Here is an 18456-nt window from a genome sequence, read left to right on the forward strand (position 1 = left end):
TAACATAAACAACTTTGTCACAAATATAAGCTCAATTAGTAGTTATAAGGTTTAATCAGGTCCCAGTGCAACAAATACATTAAAAAATCAACATAAAATTAAACTAATTGCTGTTTCAGATAATACAATTGATATCTTTAACAATGTCAGGTTTTGTATCAACGACATTAAAAAAAAATCATAGGTACCTTAACATACATACCTAGCTTGCACAAAACTTCCAACAAACGTTGCGAACATTCAAGAATGTTATGTGAACGTTCATGAACGTGCTCGAATGTTTGCAACGTTCGTCAAACGTACTTGAACGTTTTTTGTTAGCTGGGTAACACCTAGAATATTATTTATTTTAAGAAATGAATAATGCCATATTTTTTTAATGCTTTTGTAATTTATATTTTAATTTTTTACAAAGTATGGAGATTAAATAAGATTTTTTTGGAGAATAAATAATAGTTTTTTGAAATTGCTGTGTTACACTGTTCTAATTCCATGTCAGAGTAATTCAGACACCTGTACCTTTAATGTTTTTAAAGTTTAGGAAGTATTTAGAAGTTTAGGAAGTAAGGTAACTGTCTTACAGGCAGTTTTTGACAGACAGTTGGTCCAATTCCGTCTGTGGTCCAATTAAAAATTTAAATTTGATTTTTTCAGATAGGAAAAACATGGAGTTCAAACAAAATAAATTGAACCTCGCGAAATGTCAAAGTATTGTAAATAGTATATATATTGATTCAAATGGTACTTTAATTGCTTCATCACTCTCAAAGACTACAAAGTAAAACTTTTTGAACCCAGCAATAAATGAAGTAGGACGAATTTCCAAAAGTGTAATCTCTAAAATCAATGCTGCACAGAGAAGCAAACTCTGCTTAAACCAATAGCAAAGCTCGCAGGAGCTTTTACATTGGTTTTAAGGTATTAATAAAAAGCACCTCAGCACATTTTTAATTTTTGATATACATGACTTTTACCGATCGATTAATTTTATTACTTTGCGATGCAATAGAGTTTACTGGTCAGCACCTAGTTAGAAATCAAGAACATAGGAAATTTGATTACACCCGAGAAAATCTTTAATTTTTAGCAATGGCAATTCTTGAATTAAAAAAACGGAGAAATAATTGAAGTACCTATGGGTGCCAATGATGGTGCAGAAGTATGTGATTTGGTGAGTTTTTATGTTACACCAACTATCTCAATGTTACAAAGGGAAGGAATTAGGTTTATATCGGGACAACGATCTAGCTTTTTTTAAAAACCATATTGGCCAACGAATGGAAAAAACAAAAAAGCGTTTTGTAAATATTTTTAAAAGCAATGATCTCGATTTATCTATCAACTGTAATGTTAAAATTGTCAATTACCTTGTCTTAACACTAAATCTTAGCAACAGTTCCTTTCCAACCTTACTCAAAGCCAGAAAACATTCTTAATTATATTCACGCCGACTCTAACCAGCCTCCGTGCATATTAAAAAGTCTGCCGTGAACAATTGAACTAAAATTTTCTATTGCATCTTCAAACAAAGAAATTTTTGAAAAAGCTGTTTCTCCCAATCAGGAATGACTTACTTGTGTATGCCAAACGCATACACAAGTAAGTCAGTCATCAATTTGCATAATCAAAATATTTTATACAATTGCAACAAAAACCTGCAGCAGCATCAATAAATCTACCTGCATTATGAACAACTAAGATTACACAGAAATTATTTATATTGGTATTAGTGAGACCCCTTTCAAGTTAAGGTATGCAAACCATTTAAAATCTTTTAATTTAATTAAGAAATGATACAGAATTATCTAAAAAAAGTTGGAAACTTTAAGAAAAAAACTTTTTGTTTTTTTAATAAATGGAAAATTATCAAGTGTTGCGAAACACATAATCCTTCGTCCAAAATATGCAATTTTTGACTTTATTAAAAGTTTAATATTTTAATGCATTAAGGGGAAAATCTGTTGAACAAAAGGAAAGAGTTGGTTTCAAATTGTAGACATAAAAAAATTCCTTCTTTCGTTTTATAATACTGATGACTAGCTGATTTATATATAATTTTTCTTGTCGTTTTCTTGTTTTGTCTCCAGAGAGACGTCAGATGCTGCTCCACTGTATTTTTTAATTTTATTAACGGTTTTTTGTTTGATTTTTATATACAGCGTGGCTGATCATTGCCATATAGGTATGAAACTTATATTTCCATGAAAATTTGTTTCTTTTCTATGTAAAACTAATAACGACTAAAAAGCTGCAAATTCCTCAAACATAATCTATTCGTCACAGGACTCGTCTGCTTTTTAAAACCTTCTTAACTAAACCATTTTTTTTGTTGTAATTTCAAAACAATTATTACCTTCATTGGCTGAAACAAAACACTCTAAGTCTTGATAATTTTAAATTGTAAACAGTGTCTCAATGCAATGGTTACTGATCCATCAAAATGAGAAGTACTAAACTTTTGTTTATCTGCTTGTACGTGTTTATTTGAGCAATCTTTTGGTTTTTGAACAGGCTTCTTTAATTGATCTAAAGTATTTTTGTATTTGAACGAGGGACATCTATCAAATACTTTAAATTTAACTGCATCATTTTCTGTATGTATTAAAGAATGAACATTGTAAATTAACCATAAAGTTCACCAAATGACTTCACAAAATAAGTTAGCTACTGACAAGCAAAATCAACATATTTTCTCAACAAAATAAAACATTTTAAAATTAGAACTGCTTTTTGAATACAATGCTCACATCAGTTATAACCTATGTGTCCTTTAATACTCTTAACAAATGCTCTAGCTGGTGCATCCAATATGATAATAGCAATAGATTAAATCATCTTTTGCAAGAACTTTGAACTCGACTAAAAAAGTTATGTAGATAATCAAAAAAGGAATTAGGTATTAGGGTAACACTTTTTAAACAAATCTCTGAAAAGTCCCTGGCCTAGGATCTGACCGCAACATTTATAAACAGAAAGAACTTTCGGCAAACTATATTTAAAATTTTTTGAATGTTTGTTTAAATTTTGTCACTATTTTAGATTTTCATTAAATAATTTGCTACATGTTTTTTTTATATAAAATATTTATGGAGTATTATTCATTTTACTACCAGCTATAAAGCTAATTAAACTGACTTGTTCAGCTCCAGCTTTAATCTGAAGCTAATAAGTTTAAAGCTGAAGCTGAAATACCAGCTGCAAACCCCTACTTTAAAGGCAAGATTTTTATTGTGAAATAACATAATTAATGTGACAACATAGTTAATGTGAACACGTGGATTATGATTTATCTAAATGAACACGTGGATTATGATTTATCTAAAACATATTTTTTTTTTTATACTTGAATACTTATTTTTTTATTTTATGATAGATGTTTTTTTTTTAAAACGTCTTTTTTAATAATATTTTATACTTAAGAAAATATTGACTTTTGCCCAATATTCTGTAGATAAAAATAATATTTTCTTACATTACGCTAATCGTGGTAATAAACAAAGGTAATGTTTACTCCAATCATAATACTTGTCCCCCAAAGCAATTCTATCATACATAAGTCTCTCATTTATTCTAATAAAAGATATTGCGATTATTATTAAAATTATATTTTCTAAACGGCCATTACTAATATTTATCAAAAATACATTCTGGTTGTTGAAGTCACTTTTACTAATATCAGTATGAAAATATTGTCAACAATCAGTGTGCACCAAGCAGAAATATTCTTAAACATGCTGCAAAATATAAAATATACATACGATACACATCATATAAGAACTGTTTTTGTTCCTTTAACCTGGAACTTAATAGTTTTATCCCAACATTTCAAAATCAAGTTATTGAAAAGAAAAACAGTGTTTAACTTTTATAACTCAGTTTTAATAAATAAGTTTATTGTCATGATCTATATAATTACCTTTTTATTTTTGTAGTTATCATTATTTTAAAGTTATCAAGTTAAATTAAATATTATAATTAAAGTTTGAATGCAAAAGTTAATATGAATAAAATTTTTATTGTAAACATAAGTGAAGTATTATAAATATTTACAAGTATTGTAACTATAAGGTATTATTATGTATATTATGATATTATTGTTAATGTTTTAAGCATATTATTTTAAATAAAAGTCAAAAAATATCATTGGTTAAAAAATGTAGCTGAGGCATAACATTAGAGCCATTTTTTTTGCTTTTATATGAAAATACTTATTATTTATATCTGACGGTGGGGAAACTTTGTTATCAATAAATTATTTTGCTTGCATAAAATATATAAAAATTGATGGTAAAGAGTGGATCTGTAAAAGCTATTTAAAAGCTTTAAATTCCTTAAATATATCAATCAATCACAAAGTTCGCCTGTTTTCTCTTTTTAAATATTACGAATACATCAATATTTTGAGCAACCTTTAAAACAAAACTTTAAATATTTATAACTTTAAAAATGGAAACAGTGTCTCAGTGGAATAGTTACTACATGCTTAATAGTGACTGGAACATACATATTTGCTAAATTTTGTAAGTTTATTTTAAAAACTATTAAAAAATTTTTTGATCATGGTAATAAATAAATGAAATTCTAAAACGTCTTTTTAATTAAGTTTCACAGTGAAATATTACACTGAAAAGAATGTCTTTTTAGTTAAAATATAATGTATACAAAATACAAAAATATAATGTTTAGAAAAAATATAAAAATGCAAAAAAGTTAAATTTTTAAATTTATTTCACGCACAATACGAACTATAAATGGCAAACATAATGCAAGTTTTGTAATAATTTTTTTTAATTATTAGTTTAAACCATTTGGAAACCTTATTGGAAACCTGTCAAATCCCCAGATCCTTGGGCCCTGATAAAAACCAGTTAAAACTAAATCAAGCAGATTTGATAGATTTTTTTACCATTTGGGGCCCGTCCGTAAACCAAAACACTGACCTGTCAAAATTTTGTTCTTGTAAGCCCAGATAGAAACCATGTGGTACCCGTCTATCAATGTTGGCTGGGGGAACATATTTGAGCTTCAAATAAACTGTTCTTTTTGAGAGTTTTTGTGTTCAAATAATTATGCAAATCTTCAAAACAATTTACAAAAATTTGCAGAAATGAATGAACTTGTTAATCCTGATGAACAATACCTAATTCAAAAAAATCAAGTAAGCCTAAAAGTTATCTCTTTCATTTTAGATAGTAAAGATGAGTGTAAGAAAAATAATGATTGATTTGCAGATAATTAACGATATTACTTTCAACGGCATAAGTTTTTAAAACTTTAGGTATGTAGTCAATGAAAAAGTTCACAGTTATGACAGAGTTTATAGATCAGCTGTATAACAGTGTAAAAAAGTTAAACTGTAAAAAATGTAAAACTGGGAAAAGAGAACTGTGTTTTGATAAGTTTAACCTACGATTACAAAGCCAATTTGTAAATCTTTTCAAAGCTAGACAAAAGTTGTGGGAAGAGGAAACTCTCCGTAGATTCTGCCATTAGTCAACCATGATAATAGGTATATGATGATTAAGCTGTGATAAAAAAAGCTAAATATGGTTCATAGCTCAAAGATAGAACAGCGTCTAAAACTGTCCCAAACAGCCAAGTTATCGTGTTTCTTAGATCCAGCAGTCTAGCTTTTCAAATAATGAAGCAAATAACAAACTAATAGAGACTTTATCAAGTTTTTCAGAAAACTTGAAATCTCAAGCAGAAAGTAACAGTGTAATTGGTAACTGTAACAATTAACTTCTAAATGATTGTGACTTTAAAAACATGATGTAGATAAAATATAAATAATAAATGATAAAAACTAATTTAATCTTTTTTAACAAGTTGTAAAAAATATTTATTTATTGTACTATTAGTTTTTCTATAGTATAGAAAGTTAAAAACAGTACTACAAATAAATTTTAAATACTACAAATAAATTTTAAATACTACAAATAAATTTTAAATACTACAAATAAATTTTAAATACTACAAATAAATTTTAAATACTACAAATAAATTTTAAATACTATAAATAAATTTTAAGTACTACAAATAAATTTTAAATACTACAAATAAATTTTTCTTTACTATAACTTGTTAAATTAAAATTAAAGCATTTTTTATATAAAACTTATTTAAAATATAACTTATTTTATTTAAAACTTGATTTATATATAACTTATTTTATATATAACTTACTTTATGTATAACTTGTTTTATATATAACTTTTTTTATATATGATGTTTTTATATATAACTTATTTTATATATAACTTATTTTGTATATAACTTATTTTATATATAACTTATTTTGGATTGTTTATAATGATTTACTTGCATGGTTTTGCTTTATAAACATGTTGTAGGAAAGTCATTGGACTGCAAAGTAATAACTGCTTCCAGTTATGATTGAAACGGGCATCAAACTTTAACAAAGTCAATAATTATATTAATTATATACAAAAGAAAAAGAAAAAAATTACCTTGTAACGTTTTTGAAAAACAATAATAAAAGGTATTCAAGTGTGGCATGTTTAGAAAGTGAATATTAGTTATTTCCATCAAATAGAGTAGCGGGAATATGCATGTTTTCAACTGCTAGATTGATTGCCAAATGAATATGTTTACTTAACCCAGCTCAAATAAACTTGGTTATTTTTATTTATGATAACATCCGTTTGTTCTAAAATAAGTTAGGATTGCGTAATAACTAAACAAGCCTTTGTTCTAAACCTGTGTTCTACTTACTGAAGGCTGACAAGTCTAACTATATTCCTTTATTTCACAAACAAAATGCCTAGCTAATTGTTTAAAAAATTATTATCACATTGTGCAATTTGTTTTCAAGATATATTAGCCAAATATTTGTAATTTGATTAAATAATTTCATGATGTAAGCTAACTGAGTTGTCGCACATTTTCATTTGAAATGTTTTTGAAAAAAAAAACTCTTTTGAGATGTTTACAATTTGTTAAATGGAACTATTATCTGTTATCTATTATTTAGGATACAGTATCTGAAGGCCTAAAAACTAAAAGGTAGTTTTCAGAGAGTTAAAAAAAGTCAATAATTTATTACGCTGTTTAAATTGTTTAAATTAAATACTAATTACCTTACTTAAAAAAAAGAGATTTATGTTTAAGAAAAAAAGTTTTTGTATGAAATAAGCTAATAATGTTTAAAAAAAAGATATTGCTGTTAAAAAAAAATGATACTGCAAACCACTACTGCAATACTGTCGACATTCTTATATTAATAAATGGCAATCCTTTTACTGAGTCCTTTCCATTAAGTCTTCTTGGATTATCGTTTACTACTGACCTTTCGTGAAATCAAATATACAACCAATTGCTAAATTAGCATCTGCAAAGTTTGCTTCACTTTATTGTGCCCGCCATTTTCTCTCTCCTGATTTAATTCTCTATCTCTACAAGTCCTTTATTCGTCCTTGTATGGAATATTGTTGTCATATTAGGGCTAGCTCTTTTAATGATGCTCTTTCTCTTCTAGACAAAGTCCAAAAACACATTGTAAATAAATGTTGGACTTGCTTTATCTGCAAATCTTGAGCCTCTCTCCCATTTTCATATAGTTGTATCTCTTTCTCTATACTACAAATACTATCATGACCACTGCTCGAAGAGCTATCATTTCTAGTTCCATCAACTAAAACTCATTCTCTCTTAAATCGTCGTTCATCAAAGTCTCATTCTTTACTGTATCAGTCCCTGTATGCTCTAAAAACTTTTATTAGTCAAGTTTTTTTCCCCTTTACACTTAACTATAAAACATTGAGTCTTTAAATTAATGCCTTAGTTTTTATATGAACTAATTTGGAGATATTGTCTAAAAAACAGCCAATGATTTCAAGTTTGTTTTCTAGTACTTTAGTGAGTTGCGAAAACATTTTTTGGCATTTATAGTACATAAGTGAATTGTGAACACATTTTATTACTATCAAAAAACAGCGACAAATAATTTTTTTTTCAATAAATGGTGTTGATTTTTGCTTGTTTTAACTATTTCATTAGGTAATGTATTTGGTACTTCCTAATTTTTATTTCTAAAAAGCATCTTTAACATTAACAAACTTTAATAAGATTCAATATTGAACTATTTTCAACTTTAAATGTGTTAACTATTGAGTTTTTATAAAGAATGTTTTTACACATTTTACACATTAAAAGAGTTCATTTCATTTGACACATTTTACACATTAAAAGAATTCATTTCAAATGGGAGTTCAATTCTCTCCATATAAAAAGAACTCTTTTATATTTTTTTGGTAAAACTTATAATCTAGTTTCCCAATACATATTGCGTCTTGAGACGTTCTACTCCCAAACCACGTGTGCAACATCAATCATAATCAATTGTTAAATAACATTGTTAGTTATTACGTTTTTATTCTAACTGTAACGTATTCTTATTTATTCTATGACTATTATCATTTTTAAAAACTCTTGGACTAATGATTTCGAGGGCTTATAAAGCTCGACAGATCTTTCAAAACGTTTCTCCTACATTATTCCACTCTTGATAAATTGGTAAATCAAAATAATCAAAGTAAAAACAAATATGGTTCAACTGTTTGAAATAGATAATTTCGTTGACAATATAAAGTTGATTGTCACTCATAAAGCACCTTTGGTAAACCATAAATTAATTTTTTAATTTATATTTTACATTATTCATAATATGTTTAATGAAAGGATTTAAGTCAGAAGAATTTTTTGTACCGAAATTAAATACTTAAAAATTCATAACCATGTTTAAACTTTTTTATTAAAGCTTTATTAATTTTTAATTTTTTATTTTTTAATTTCAAATATAAATGAAATCCATTAACAAGTTTCAATTTTCTTCAGTAACTGTTATGAGTTGGTTTGGCTAAAAAGAGTATTTGAAATATTTGCAATCATCTCCGTTTGCCCAAAATAAGAATGAGCGAAAAATTGAAGTTAACATTTTTTATCTTGAAAACTAAAAAAAAAAAAAGGAATTTTAAAAATGTGTCTGTTTATAAATTTATGATTTATTAAAATTTATTTTAATAAAATAAAATAAATAAAGTTCAAATTTGAATACATAAACTTTAATTTTTTGTTGCTGAATTGATATTATTTTTTTAGCCTTTTCGACCAACAAACAATTTTCAACGACCTGTGATATATAATGAAAATGAGCTTCCAAAGAACTATAGCACAGCTGCATTACTAACTTGTATATGCTGCTTCTGGCCTCTTGGAATCGTGTCGCTGATAAATTCTCAGAAGGTTTTTTTGTTTCTACCTATAAACTTACTTTATTCTTTATTCTTAATATTCTTATCCTCACTCTTATAACTTTTTTACAAAGTTTTAAATGTAAGAATGAGTTAAAATGAATTTTAAGCTATTTTATTTTTTTCATTTTTAAGGTTGATACAGCTATTTCGCAAGGAGACTTTTCAACAGCTCAAAGAGCGTCTACTGACGCAAAAAATTATGCCATTGCAGCTTTGGTTTGTGGAATAACAACAATTATAATATCTATTACATCTTATATAGTATATAGAAAACTAAAGTAGCATTTTAAATAATTGTTTTAGTAATTTTGAAAGTTAAAGAGACAAATTTTAACTGAGCATATTCAACGAATAAATTTTTCTTTTCATAACCTCTGTTATATTGAGCATATACTTCCATTTGATAAAATATTGATTAGACTGCTAGAAAAAAAAGTAATTCAGTATACAAAGAACTATATGATTAAAACAACTTCAAAACTAATACTGGATCTACTCAAGAAAGATAAGTTCAAATTTTAAATATTATTGCGATGTACATCGCCCCTATTTTATAATACCATAAGGCTACTTAACCAAAGGTCTGGTCTTTAAATCACTAGAGATTATTGTAAATATATGTAAAATGGCGGGAAAATTCAAATTATTTTAAATAAATTGAGAAAAAAAAAGGAACAAGTAAAAACATATTTATAATACAATCAACTTCATATTTTATTATGACAGAGCAATCTATTGTCGATTCTTTGACTTGCGGTTTTGCTAAAGTTGCAGAATTTAAAGTTTTAACTGAAAACATAAAATCCAACATTTTGTAAATACAATTCATAAGTTTTTTAGATAAAGAGTATTAATTATTAATATAAAAATTATTTTAAAAATAACTCTTTATTTCATATTATAAACAATTTAAAAAAACAAGGCCATATTATTGTTGACTACTTAAAGCGCTTAAGGAGACTCAAGTCAAAATTGTTTGAAAAGAAAAGATTATGCATATTTTTTCCAAAGAAAGCTTTAATAATTTAGGACGTTTAAAAATACCGCATAGCCTTTTTAACTGTCAATAATGCATAACAAACAAAAAATTAAAAGCAGTTTTAGAAAATTTTCTTGTTAAATGAAAAAGGTGTAAATATAAAGCAGTAAAAAGAGAATTGTATCGCTATAAGAAACTTCCAGTTAAAACAAATAAAGCACTTAAATCAAATTAATCTGATCAAATTAGTTTGAAATCCTGATCAAAGTGATTTGATCAGGATTTCAAAAACAATTTCTACCACTTTCATAAAGACTTTGAAAATCAATCCATCTGATCTACAAAATGTAAAAATTTGACACCGAAATGAGGCAAGTAAAATAAAGAATGGTATTGAAAATCAATGGAAAGAAATCTCAATAAATAGGTATTTAGAAACACATGAGTAGGCCTGTGCATTAGAGTGGTTGAAAAAACAACTTTTTTTGCTCAGTAGGCCTACTGTGCATATTAGATATGTATCAGTACATATAAACACAAATAATGCATATATATGTATATATATATTTATATATATACATATATATATGTATGTATATATATATGTATATATATATATATATATATATATATATATATATATATATATATATATATATATATATATATATATATATATATATATATATATATACTAGGGCGATCCACGATACAATGATAAAAAATAAATCTTATCAGCATGCTGTTTTGCAAGGTTCCCTTTATTTCATTTGATAATAGGAATGTTCAGGACAAATTTTAGTTAATTTGGAACATATTTAGAGGAAGCAACCAAAGAACAATTTTTATTTTAAGTTCGTGACAGGTTTCTTGCTACGTAAAAACTGATTAGAATTGTGTATAGCATGTAAAATTTTATTCATGTAATATTTTATTAATCTATTCTTCTTGAGTAAGAGGTGTATGAACTAAGACCAATAATTTTAAGGAATTAAGTACGTAGTTGCTTTTTGCCGATTGGCAATTTTTAGACCATTAATGAATTTATTAACATTACTAATATTTGTGTTATATAATTTAAAGCTGTTTTAATGAATTACAGTACTTTATAAAATTTCGGTGATAATTTTTTTATATCATAGATAACAATTGATGATATAGTATGTTGGAAAAGTGTGTCAAGACTTAAGAGACCGTTTATTGACACGTCAAGTGTTAATAGTTGAATGGGGGCCGTCAAATGACGGACCTTCGCCAAGTGACGGTAAAAAAGTGAGGAGGGAAATAAAAAAAAAAGTTAGGAATTTCAATATGTTTAATGATGCGTGACGAAAAGTATATAATGAGTGAAAAAATGAAAAATAGGTTCATAACGAATGGAATCGAAAAATAAACCGTTACAACAATTTCAAACTCCAACGACTGTGGCAGTAGTTCAACCTTATAAACCAGATCCTCCAATAGATAATGGTGGTACGCACGACTCGCATGGGAATCGTATTTGATATTTTGAAGTGTATTATTAAAGAAAAAATAGTGTCAATATTAGCACTTTCGAGCTTGTTTATTGTTATTGTAGTGGGAGGATATTTATTTGAAGCGTTATTAGGAGTTTTCATATTACTTGGAACAATGTTGGGATTACATATTTGTGAAAAAATAATAAAAAACGATTTGTAAAATTTTTTATGTTATATATTATATTAAATTAAGGTTTAATATTTCTAATTCCTTTGGGTGGCGCTATTTATTTAGGGATTTATTATAATTAAATTGAAGAAAATACTTGAGAAATAGCGCCACCCAAAGCAGCTTTTGCATCGTAGATAAAAGAGGTATATAACGACTTCCTACTGTAGCTAATAAGGGTCCTATAAATTTTCCACGCAAACGTCTTGTTCTATGTCTTTTATAATGTCTTTTATGATGTCTTTTTTTATGTCTTCTTTTATACATTTTTTTTATCCAGGTATATGAGATGATATTAAAGTCGGTGCTAAAACTGCGGCTAACAATGGAAGAAATTTACCACGCATACGTTTTCTTAAATGTCTTCTTAAGCGTTTTCTACCTGCGCCTTTTAACGGAGGTAAATAAACTCTATCTCTTCCTCTTTTTCTATACATTACGACGTGTTTGAGGTCAGTTAAAGTAAATATATATTGTAAAGTTTAGTTTTTTTAACATGATCAAATTTAGTTTTTTGCATTTGTTTCTTTTAAGCTACATACCAAGGGTAAACTTTAAATTTTTTTAAAGTGTTTGCTAAATCTCCCCCTCGTAAATTTCTTCGTCTTCTTAATCGTTTTCTACCAGCGCCTTTTAAAGGAGGTAAATAAACTCTTCCCCTCTCTCTTTTTTTACATAAACTTTTTTTATTTTACAAGCGGTGCAACAAAATTTTTTACGCATTGCGTTGCTTTTGAAGATAATCTAAAGCGTAGCCTCCTACGTTTGATTTTAGTAAACGTTTAGCAAAATTTTTAACTTTGGTAAAAAATTTTCCTTTCCCTCTATGATGTCGTGCGCTACCTCTATGATGTCGACGACGGTGACCGCTACTTCTTGTACGCCTGCGAGCCATTAACACAAGAAATAAAAAAAAACAAGATTTACTATTTTTAAAATTTTTTAGAAATAAATAGTCGTTTGCTTATAAAATAATTAATACAAATAGGGTTCGTTTAATAAAAGTAAAAATGTTTTTTATAATAAATAAGGACGATTTAAATTTGGTAGGAATATAGTTGACTTCATATTCGTCTCCTACCCCGCTTTCTACAAGAGCAGCTGGATATTGCAAGTATATAACAAGTACACCTTTAAATTGATCTGTAAATTGTACATTGATTTGAAACGGATTATTTCCAGCAATTGTAGCAGGAGGTTTATCGTTGGTGAAATTAAAATCGCTGGTGGTTTCAGTGACTAAAGGTTCAGTAGTGTTAGTAGTACTAAAGTACATTTTAGGATGTCTCAAAAAACTATCATCGTCACTATTATAAAAATCTGCAAAATTGTAAATGTTAAAAGTTGAGGGTGTATTTCCATTAGACCAGAAGCATAATTTCTCTAAATTGACTATTGAACGTCTTGTTTTGTCAAATCGTATTCAGTAGTATCACCCGCTGAGTTAACAAATGTTCTTCTGTAATTATAAAGGGTGATTTTCTTAATAATGTTGCATGCCATTTCAACCGGTGTAAAACAACCTTTGCTTAAAGGATCGCTTTCTTTTTTTGAATTAACGAAAAATATAATGCTGTGGGGCACAAGATCTGCTGTTTTTATACTTCCCAAATTGACAGTGACTTATGTAACATTTTCTACATTGGTGACAACTTGTTCTTAGTGAGCAATACGTAGTAAAGTATACATTTCGTCTTTTTTACTGTTGAGATATAAAGATTTTTCCAAGGGTAAACTGGGTTTGAGTCTATACGTATTGCAATAAATCATTGGGTTTTTTATAGCCACTCCCACAATGGCAAGCGCTGTTACGTCGGCGTCTGTAATAGGTCTTACCCATTCTAATAGTTGATTCATATCATTTTCAATATAAAGTTCCAATCTAGTTTGTTTATTTTTTCTAAAATATTCTTTCATTTGAAAAACTTCACACAATAAACTCAAAGGTACTCTAAATTTACATCCTTTTTCTCCAGTCATGAAAGCATTATATCTATCTCTTAGCGCTGATTGATAACCAGCAGGAGCAGGAGCAGCTCCGCTTGCTGTGTTGAGAGGACGAATGAGTCCATTAGGGTCTGCAGCTTGTATAAGCGTTTTGGTTTCAGCAAAATTTATAGGGTTTGTGAGATTTTCACTGTCTTCTGTTAAACCTAAATTAGGATTAATCATCAATTCTCTAAAAGGTTTCATATAACTTTTTTTAATCAGCATTGATCTAAAACGATCATAAGAACGAATAATGATAGCATTGTTTGCACAAGTAGTATTATTTTTTTGATAATTGGGATAACATTTGATAGTTTTAAATAAAGCATGAATAAAGTTGTTGCAAAGATACACTTTTTTTACTTATTCATTGTCTGTTGTAGCTATAAATCTTGTTTGTGTGCTTAAATTTTTATAAAGAAATAAATCAAAACCCAAATACCAATCTTGTGGATACGTCCATTCGTTAAGTATAGTGGTAAAAGAAATTAAATTAGCCATGTCTGAAGTAAGATCGTATGAAAAGTTTTGATTATTAACAGCAATGACTTCATCTTGAGCTTGAGCTGTTTGAAAACCAGGATATTTTTCATTTAAAATAGCTTTATATTCTGCGCTAATATTACCACTTGTTGCTTCTTGCAATAAACAATTATCGTGGTCGGCTTGTGCCAAAACATCTTCAATAGTAACATGACTGTTTGTATTGGGTGTATAACGATTGCCGTCACCATCTCTCATATATTTAGCAAATGAACCCATTTTTTTTAAAAAAAGAGAAAATTAATTTTTTTCTATTTATTCATCTTCTGATTCTGAAGTGCTATTTTTAAATGGTATTTTTTTATTTTTAACGTCTTTTAAAGCGCGAGTGTAACCAAGTTCAATTAAACTTTTTTTATTCAATTTTTTTTTCTTTTTTTCGTTATTCTGCATGAGTGGACTTGATAAAATGGCTCTTTGTTGAATAATGCAGTTTTTACATAATCCGTTTATTTTGTCGACTGCACTGACTTCTTGAAAGCATTGTGAACAGATGTGTAAAGGAATTGATTTCATTTTAGGTTTTTTTTCAACAATTTCTTCTTCTGAACTTTCGGTTTCAGATTCTGAATATTTTCGTTTTTTAGGTTTGGGTTTGATTTGTACATTTTTTTTCATTTTCTTGGGAGGTTTATCGTCTTGTATTTCTTCTTTTTTGTTTTTTATTTTTTTGATTTCGTCCAATTCGGATTTCATGTTTAGTAGTTCAGATTTAGTAGAATATTGAGTAAGTTGATTTTGTAATTGTTGCATATGATTTTTAGTTTGATTCAATTGATCTTTAGGATTTATTTTTGATTCTTGATCATTTTTTCTTCTAAATTGACTGAATTTTTATAATATCTTTCTTTGGCACAAAAGAGACTCAATTTTTTGTAAAATAGAGAGAGAAAAAATTAACAACTTTTTTTTCTATTTATATTTTCTTAATCATAATAAAAAATAAAAGACATTATTTTATACTAATCAAACTAGTTAAGTGTAAAACCGAACCATTTGAATCTTTTAGCGTAGGATTAAAAAAAACGGTAGAACTAAGATTACTAAAGGTGAGCGGTTCAGATTTTGAATTGAGAAAAGACCATCTTGTTTGTTTCCAATCGTCTACATCGTTGATATCAAAGGTGAATAATTGTCCTTGAATAGAAGTATTACAATCTTTTGTAAAATCAATATTGTTGGTGACTTGAGTAGAATTAGTATAGTCTAATAAATTGAAAAAAGCAACAATTCCAGGATCATAAATTTTGTTCATATACATTCCACATTGCACAGCTCGATCACATTTAATAAAAATGTAAGTGTCTGTAGTTGAAGGAAAATTGGAAACGGTGTTATTAAAGTTACTATTTTGAACGAGAGCACATATTAAGAAAGCTAGTCTTTATTTTTGAATTCTAAAATCTTGTAACATGGCGTTGGTCATATTTTGATCGACTTGCATAATTAAAGGATTGATTTGTTGAGTTAAACTGTATTGATCTCTTTGTAAAAGTAAAGTATAAGGTATAGGATTGTTTCCAACAGGTTGGTACATTTTAAAATGATATTTTTTAAAGGTAAACTGTCTGTCCAAGTTTGTACAATAGTACCATCGCTCTTTTTTTGATAAATGAATTGCCCATTAAGCGAAGTGCAATAAAATATTAATTCTGTTGGATTATTTCCTTGTAAAATAGCTTTGACACTATTTAACCATGTTTTATGACTCGGTTTAGTAGCTCTTTCGAAACTAGTTGTAGTGACAAGAGGTACTTTAATGGTATTTGAAAAAACAGGTTTGCTTTGTTTGCAATATATTAAAACTTCAATAAAAGTTTCTGCGCTATATTTAGCGATTAATGAGCTATCGGATGTCCATATTTTATAAATGTCATCAGGTAAGTTTGAAGGTAATACTTGAAAGGGAGTGCCTTTCATTTCGGGAGTACTAATAGAAACATTATTCCATGAATAACTGGTATCATAATCTGAATAGGAGTTACTTTTCATTTCAGAAAAGGCGTTACTTTTCATAAGTAATGTGCTAATTTTCATGGGTGATAATAATTTTCTTTGGAAGGATGGTAAAGAAAAAAAAGTATAATAATTTGAAGTTTCCGTCTATAGGATCAGGAAAGCATGAAGGCAAACCCTTTGCTTTATTTGTAAGATATTTACAAAACATGTTAAAATCGGACCCTGCATAAGTATGATCGTCAAAAGTCAAGTTATTTAAATTGAGATAAATTGTTTGTCATGTTTAAACTTTCGGTAAAAACATCCATCATTTTTAATTCTCTTTCAGGCCATATGATTTGATCTACGTTAAAAAAAGGTAAAGGTTAAGTAGCTAACGGTATATTTTCTAAAGTATAACGATAATATTTTCTTTTGGATGTGAGAGGATAATAAATTTGATAAAAACTTGTTAATAATTCTGTAGGTTCTACGCCTAAATCAGCTGCTGTAACATAGATAAACTTTGTACCAAATCCAGTTGGAAAAGCAGTTGTAAAAGCAGCTTTGATAATATCTGCAAATTGTGGTAGTACTATTTTTTCATTGGTATAAACTCCAGGATTAAGTGGATTTTTAGTGTCGACTTAATCGTTCCAAATTTTCCATAAAGATTGAATACGAAGATTGACATTATAAGGTGTGTTGAAATCGTTAAGATTAGTTTCTACGTTATATAGGTTGCCTTCAAAAGGTATTGTGTTGGTGTTGGTTATTATTTTTGATAAAAAGAAAGCAATTTGCCACGGTTCAATGTGTTTCATTTCTGATTTTGTGCTTTCTGCAATAGGTAAAAAGTTATTAACATACACATCTAGGTCAACACTAAGAATATTATTGTCGGCGGTTAAATTTGTTCCAGTTAAAGCCGGATTTTTATAATTGGGTGAGAGCATAATATGAATAAAAGGTCGAACAAAGGTTTCTTCTATACCGTTTAGAATAATTTGTCTTTCGGGTGAAATAGCTGCTATTTGTGTGGCGGTTAAAAGCGGATGTTTTGCATGAATTAAATAATTTTTACTAGTGTGAGTATTTAATGATAAATTGTATATGTTATCGTATAGAGAATTAGTAGTAATATAATCAAATTGTAATAATTTTGTAAAATCTTCTAGAACGTACACACTTGCACTTGTTCTATTTGAAAAAAAACCGAAATAAGATAAACCTCTTTCTTGTAAAGGCAAGATCAAGCTTAAGGTAGATCGAATAGGTTGTAAAAAAGAAGGATTTCTTGCGTATTCGTTTCTTTTTTTGTAATACCATAATAAATTATAATTGGTTCTGTTACTAAATGGGGAAGTATTGACGTTAAATAAATTTTGTTGAACATTGTTGTTACTAATGCTTATTTATTATTATTTTTTTGCTTATTAAATTATTATTATTAATAAAAGCTTATTATTGTTATTAATAAAAGCTTCATTTTTATTTTTAATTTCGCTAAAATAACAAGTAGTACAATCATATTTATTTACATCTATAACATCGTCAAACGTTAAATTGTTCATTTTTTCATTTTTTCTTTTTTTCTTGCAGTCTTTTCTTCAAAGGTTTTAAAAAAGTGTTAACATATTCGCTAAAGTTTTTATAATAAAAGTCTTTATCTTCTTCGTTAATAGGTAATAAATCTTCTCGTTTTACTTTAAATGTTGTATTTAAATCGCCTACTACTCCCACTTTATAAATATAAACGGGTAAATAACCTTCTACTGAAGGGTTAGAGCTCTTAGAGATTTTGATAATAATAACTTTTTTGGTAGTGTCCCAATAGGGTTGATTACGAGTAGTCGATTTGCTAAATGTGTCTTTGGAATCTATTTTATATTTTTTCAAGTAACATTCAGTTTCAACGGATAGAGGTTTGTATATTTTTAATTTTTCGTTTTTGTATTCTTTTTCTAATCGATGTAACATGTTGGAAGAAAAATGAAGACCTCGTTTTTTGTCGTCGCGGTATTGATCGACGTAACGAAGAGC

At 27.6% G+C, this 18456-nt stretch overlaps 1 protein-coding gene across 1 annotated transcript in view; it reads left to right on the forward strand.

The window, feature by feature from the left end:
• The window catches only part of LOC136081002 (proline-rich transmembrane protein 1-like), a 38845-nt gene extending 29227 nt beyond the window's left edge, over positions 1–9618 (forward strand). Inside the window, exons 3-4 of the mRNA XM_065798347.1 lie at positions 9121–9264; positions 9408–9618. Of these exons, the coding sequence (XP_065654419.1) occupies positions 9121–9264; positions 9408–9557 (294 nt within the window). The 3' untranslated portion in view covers positions 9558–9618. The remainder of the gene's footprint in view (positions 1–9120; positions 9265–9407) is intronic.
• The last annotated feature ends 8838 nt before the right edge of the window (positions 9619–18456 follow it).

This window comes from Hydra vulgaris, chromosome 06, assembly GCF_038396675.1.
Source record: "Hydra vulgaris chromosome 06, alternate assembly HydraT2T_AEP".
NCBI lineage: Eukaryota > Metazoa > Cnidaria > Hydrozoa > Anthoathecata > Hydridae > Hydra > Hydra vulgaris.